We start from the raw sequence: 7,068 nt of genomic DNA, 5'->3' as shown, positions 1-7,068 counted from the left end.
AAAGCTGAAACTTGTGTGCAAGTATCCTCAGGTAGTGTAGATTCAAAGTTGTGAAAACAAGATCCCTGGGGGTAGGGTGAGGCCACATTGGGGGGGGGGGGGGGTTAAAGTTTTACATAGGAATATATAGAGTAAATCTTTTAAAATCTTCTTCTCAGAAACTAATCAGCTAGATGATTCTTTATAATTGTTAAGACTTTGGCTCCAGGACAATTCTTAGGCCTCACAAGAAGGTTCAGTGTTTGATGTAGCTTAATATCCCATATATAAACAATTGTAAAGGATTTTTTTGAAGACTGCAATACTCAACATGTGATATGACTATAAAATCATCCTGTTAGAAAAAGGACTAATGATTATAAACATAAGAATATCCAGGGGGAAAAATGGATTTTATTTATACAGGATCTACATGTATTATTGTACATTGTCCAGATTGTTTGTATTATGACTTCATTAATCTGATTTTATCATACCTATTGTTCCTCAGGTGAGCGATGTGGCCCATGGGCCTCTTGTTATTTGAACATTTTATCCTCTGAGTATCCTGTGTGTGTTGCAGTGTTATAACTGCCGTAGCTTTCAACACACTTTTCAAGCAAAAATCTTCGGAATGTGAACCTTTTTTTTTTTAATGTTTATTACTTATAATTTCATTCTGGTTGTAACGCGACAATTCACGCTTCCACGCCCCGCCCACCGATGGCAACCAAAATCACGTGACTCTATACTCCGACAAACTTTGTTAACAACATGGCGGGTGATTTAGAACTCGTCCCTGACAACTTCACAATAGCGTCGTTTAATCACGCTTTTCTGAGAAAAGTCTATCAAAAGGTGTAATTTATTTTCAAGAAGGGTACATTCACAACGTAACTATTAACAAAAACAAAGATAACACTGTAATTATTAGCGCAAGATGCTTCCGAAGCATGAGGAAGGGGGAAACACCTCACCGGCTTACTGTTGATCTCTCAGACTCCGCTGTAACGGACGCGTATTGTTCATGTACTGCTGGGTAAACTTGACAGAGAGAATTAAACCTGTTTTTACGAGTTCTTTTGCATATTTGTTGCTGTTTGGTGTTTTTGTTGTTAAAGAGGTATTATAATTTTTCAAAAGTTGCTACATGTATGTTTCGTATTCAGTCAGCTGCTCCGAGTCCACTTTTGTAATATTGACGGTAAATTATTAATACACATGTATCAGGGTAAAACACTACGTATATGTTATATGAAAGGTAAAACTGAATTGATGATTTTATAAAATATAAATTGGGATCCTTGTGATGATACACAATATATATACCTGAATTTTGTCATATTAAATCTTATTGCTAAACTATTGACAAACAATCAACAGTTCTTTGTCGCACATAAATAGTTTCACTAACATATATTTACTATTGCTGTTTTGTTGATTTGTTCTAGTCTTCGTACTTTCATCTGTGTAAATATTTATAAAACTTCTATTATACTGTTATTGAAGACAGCAAATATCCTATAATTCATGAGAAAATAATCCAAAAAAATTGCAGGGTTTCAGGTAAATGCTCCCATATAGTTAGACTAACAAAATGTATACAACAGTTCAAAGTTCTTGGTCTTAAGGATGTCCCCACCGAGCAATCTTGTACAAGCCTTCCCCAGCAATGGAATATACCAAGAGGAAATAAAATACAGCCTTTTTCAATAAATGAAGTGTTGGTTGTTAAAGCTAAGGAAACTCACAAAAAAGTTCCAGTTCTTCCAAAAGAAATTAAATCCAGGTATATGAATTATCTGATAAATTGTAAATTTTATTAATTCTGTTGTAAAAATCATCACCTGATTTAATCACATCTGAATTAATATAACAATAGAGTACCCGAGTTGACAGAACGATCACATCAAATGCTGAAGTCATTGGATGGACTACCAATATCAAAGTTGAATACAATACATGTACATTGTACCAACAATAAAAAGTGAATTTGGTGATGTGAAGCTTGGGTCAGCTCTCAGCTATCAGGTGTGTAATACAATACACTGCTCACACATAATCATCCAACAGAAAGAATCAACATAAGACATACATGTATGTAACCATATATATTCAATACATACATGTTCAATTCAAGAATCAAGATTGTACATATCAAATACATGTTTTTTATTAAGCAAAAAAATCACTTATTTTTCAACACCGGATTCTGCCACAGAGTTAGTAGTACACAAACGGTCCAGATTTTATTAATTGATCCAAACAGACTAGTAGGAATGCAACCAGACAATATTTTGAAGGTTCTTATTTTCCTAATTGCCCTTTCAACATGAAAACGATGGGCTACAATTTTTTGTGCAATTTCTACATCTGCCTGACACATTTGAATACCCGAATTCACAAAAGATGGCAAGTTTAGATGCAATCCAACATTCTGAAGTTCACCAGATATCGTGAAACCTTTGTCGGCCATAATAGAATCTCCATGATGAATATATCCTGTTACAATGAGCTGCTCCAAGAGTTTATAAAACCCACTCTTTGCTGTAATTTCTACATCAGACATTGATCCTGTAAACAGCTCACTTACAAAAATTATGTTGCTCATGGGGTCACATGCTACCAGTCCTTTCAGGGTTGTTGCTGACTTATAATCAGAGTACATCTGTGACTGTAATTTTAACGATGACCGTTTTTGGGTTTTAAGATCTGTGCAATCAATAATAGCTAAAGTGTCAAGAAATTCTACTCTGAATTGCGAAGGCATATTTCGAATTGTGTCACTTCTGTGTGGCCATATTGGTATGGATCCAAGGATCAAATACATATGTTCAATCCACGCAGAAAATATTTCACCCACAGACTGAGTTGATATCAAAAACCGAGCAGCTAGGTCTTTCAATCCAAAGTAATGGCGAAGTCGCATCAGAGTTAATAGTAGTTGAGTTTCTGGTTTCATAGTCTTCACATCTTTCCTTTTCTTTGGGAATACATGTACTGGCATTTGTTGTTCAGTTAAAATGTTGTACAAAGTTACAAAAGTTGAATGTTTAAGGTTAGTGTAGTAGCAAAAAAACCTAGTGATTTTCTTCTCTTGCTGAATAATTTTCTCAATATTGAGGCCTTCAATTTGAACTTCTGGTTGATTTCGAACGGTTGATAATTGTAAGTTTAAATGCTGGTTAAGAACTGTCTGATGATGAAGTTTTTCCTCTGTCTCTTGTAGCTTTTTCTGCATTAGATGGTCTATCTGACATGAATCTGTGGACCAAATTAAATGTTTAATAGCATTAAGATGCAAATAAAATTTGCCACTTAAATACCTATTCATGTATTCTAAAATGATTTTATATTAGATGCAAACTTGCAAGTTTCTATTGCATTGATATTTTTCTTAGAATTACTGATGCGAACTTGATTAAAACCAATTGTTAAAAAAAATATTTTCAACATGTTCAAAATTGGTGCCTAATTAATTTCAGTCAAAATCAAAGGGCATACGAGTGAATGATGGAGTGTTAATGTATTGTGGAAATACTACCTTTCCACAGACATCAGTTGTGAAACTCCCCCCATGGTACAAGGAATTACTAACAGAAGAACTGATCCCCTCTAATCCAGAAGACATAGAAAAAACAACAAGGAACCAATATGAAAATCGCATCACAGCATCACAGATGCATCGAGTTGTAAAAAGGAAGAAACAACCAAATGATTTGCTGTTAAACTCCCTTTTTCAAAGTAAATTATCGACAAAGTCTGCAGCTACAGAATATGGATTAAGTAGGGAAAAACTGGCCAGGGAGAAATTAGGAAAGCTCAAATCAGTCCAAAATGCACACCTTCCTGATTGTGGACTGATTATCAATAATGCGTTCCCATTTCTTGCTGCAACTCTTGATGGTAAACTGTGTGAAAATGGAGAGTGTGGGATTTTTGAAATTAAATGTCCATATTTGGCCAGAGATTTGTCAATTTCTGAAGCTTGTTCTCAGATAAAAAATTTCATGCTAAAAGAGGAAAATGGTCTGATATCAATAAATAGGAATCATGATCATTATGTTCAAGTACAGGGACAATTACTTGTGTCTGGTGCACCATGGTGTGAATTTATAGTCTACACAACAAAGGACATGCTTATTGAACGAATTTTTCCTGATGTTTCATTCATGACAGACATGCTTCTAAAGCTGTCTTTCTTTTATAAATTCTTTGCTGTTTCCTTCTTAAAGAAGCATATTACCTGCAAGTAATGATAGCCCCTCAAAACAATTTTCAGCTGGAGTTGGCCCCCTATCCAATGACGACTCCCCAATCTCATCAATACATTCTTTAGGCGAGGTTGTACATGTATCACTTGCAGTTGTTGTATGTGAATTTTGTTGAATATTATGGTATGGCTTGTAGATAAAATGTTTAATTATGAATAATTGTTTAACTTCAGTATTGTTTTAAAATCTATCATAAATTTACAAATTAAAATTTCATTTATTATAAAGGAAGTACATGTAGTATTCATATCAAATTAAATGGGATAAGATTATTATACTCTGTCCCAAGTTTCAGCTTCCACCACTTTTTGCGTAATATTTCGAAAATCATAAATACCTCTCTGCCCAAAGTACATGTGTACATCCATTCACTAGAGTGAAAAAAATCCAGATCCCCTAGCTGTTTTGAATCGCCCTCTCTATTGCTTAAGGTTTTAATACACAGCCCAAAATAAAAAGTCTACAGGGATTTTGCACTGCAGACCATATAAAAGTATCTCATATGATAACGTTAAAAAATTGTGCGAGGTGTCACAAGTACTTCCAAATGGAGAAAAGTTGTCAACATTTTCCATTATAAATCTCCATGAGAAATTTGTTTTCGTTCTTGTGAGATTCTCCAAGTAAAAACAGATTATGTATATCAATGAAGAAATCTTGGATTTTTTCCTTTTTATCAATCTGAATTGTACTTAATTGACAGGTATGTTTATTTTCATTAAAAATCATCAAAAAGTGATGGAAGCAATAACTTGGGACAGACTATAATAACAAGAAAAAACTAGACACGATCTCGTTGCGAGCAACGAGGAGGTCTTCCGTCCGATTTCTAGAAGAAAATATGACATCATCGACTTTGATTTTCGACAACAAAACATGATATTGAAAAAGGAGTGAAGTACTTACATGTATGCTTCATTACATCGCTTTTTATAAGTTCTATTACATTGCTTTTTTAAATGCTTGCATTTCCTCCAATCAAGATTGAAAATATTAATTTTGTTTATATCTGGTCCCTAAAAACCCTAATTGGGTAACGCAAGAGAAAATCATTATATTGTTAGGATATAGAAACGTATTATACCTAATCTAGAATTAATAACCTTTTACAAAATGGCTCTCATTAAAGGGCTATAGATAAAAACATTTTAAAATTAGAAAGGACATTTAATTCTGAACGCATTTTGTCAACAAGTGTTTAAAAATTCGTAACCGTTCTAGAGGTATATGAGAAAGGGGCCGATCCCTTATCTCCTTATAGGGGCCGTTTGGCGAAATTTTGAAGATTGCATATGGTAAAGAACATCTTTTTGAACAACTTTTCTTCTGTATTGCATTTCAAAATATTTTTTTCTTTCCGAGATATTGGTGATCAAAATTTTGGACTTTTGGTCCCTAACAACCTTTAATTACGTAATACATGGCAAAATCATTACATTGCTTGGATACATAACTGTGAGATAAACATATTTGCTTCTATAACCTTTCACAAAATATCTCTCAGTAAAGAGCTACAGATTAAAGACTTTAAAGCCCTTTGGTCCCCTTATTTGAGGGGCCAGCCCCTTTTTCATGATATCAAATGAAAGGTCATTTAATTCTAAACAAATTTTATTCAACAAGTGTTTAGAAATGTGTTATCATTCTAGAGATAAATGAGAAAGAAAGTTTTAGGGACCGATCCCTTATCTCCTTATAGGGGCGTTTAACAAAAGTTCGAAGGTTGCATATTGTTATGAACATTAATTTGAACAACTTTTCTTCTGTATTGCATTACAAAATATTTTTCCTTTCTTAGATATGGGTGATCAAAATTTTGGACTTTTGGCCCCTAAAAACCCTTAATTACGTAATACATGACAAAATCGTTACATTGCTTGCATACATAACTGTGAGATAAACATATTTGCTTCTATAACATTTTACAAAATATCTTTCATTAAAGGGCTACAGATTAAAGACTTTAAAGCCATTTGGTTCCCTAATTTTAGGGGCCAGCCCCTTTTTCTTGATATCAAATGAAAGGTCATTTAATTCTAAACAAATTTTGTTCAACAAGTGTTTGGAAATTTGTTACCATTCTGGAGATATATGAGAAAGAAGGTTTTAGGAGCCGATCCCTTATCTCCTTATAGGGGCCGTTTAACAAAATTTTGAAGGTTGCATATTGTTAAGAACATTAATTTGAACAACTTTTCTTCTGTGTTGCATACCAAAATATTTTTCCTTTCTGAGATATGGGTGATCGAAATTTTGGACTTTTGGTCCCTAAAAACTCTTAATTACGTGACAAAATCATTTCACTGCTTGGATACATAATTGTGAGATAAACATATTTGCTTCTATAACATTTCACAAAATATCTTTTTCTTGATATCAAATGAAAGGTCTTGTATATATAAACTTTTTTTGCATTACATGTGTTAACAAAATATTTTTCAGAAAAGAGATAAACTAAGAAAACCATGAAAAATTACGACTTTTTTTAGTCTCAATTTTCGGGACCGGGCGAGCTTTAACGCCTTTTGAGCATGACAAATATGAATGCCAAATTGCACATCTACAATCTCTTGTCTACAATCCCTGAAAGTTTGAACTCAATATCTTTAACCGTTTAGGAGGAGATCCCTGGACAAGCCGACCCTCTGAAATCGCTAAAACGTCATTTTCTCAAGAACGGAAATGACGTCATCAAAATAAAAAAATGTATATTAAGTTCGGATTAATATCTATTAGATCTGAAAGTTTCACGAAAATCGGTTCAGCCATTTCCGAGAAATCGCCTGCACAAATTTTGTAAGAAAAAAAAAATAAT

The 7,068-nt window shown here is 33.5% G+C and overlaps 1 protein-coding gene across 1 annotated transcript; it reads right to left on the bottom strand.

The window, feature by feature from the left end:
• Positions 1-1,960: 1,960 nt before the first annotated feature.
• On the bottom strand, positions 1,961-2,941 carry LOC128168853 (uncharacterized). Its single transcript, XM_052835011.1, has one exon. The coding sequence runs from the start codon at positions 2,939-2,941 to the stop codon at positions 2,168-2,170; it is 774 nt and encodes a 257-aa protein (XP_052690971.1). The 3' UTR covers positions 1,961-2,167.
• Between the last annotated feature and the right edge of the window lie 4,127 nt (positions 2,942-7,068).

Source organism: Crassostrea angulata, unplaced genomic scaffold, assembly GCF_025612915.1.
Source record: "Crassostrea angulata isolate pt1a10 unplaced genomic scaffold, ASM2561291v2 HiC_scaffold_59, whole genome shotgun sequence".
Lineage (NCBI taxonomy): Eukaryota > Metazoa > Mollusca > Bivalvia > Ostreida > Ostreidae > Magallana > Magallana angulata.
This window is presented reverse-complemented; position numbering and strand designations above follow the sequence as displayed.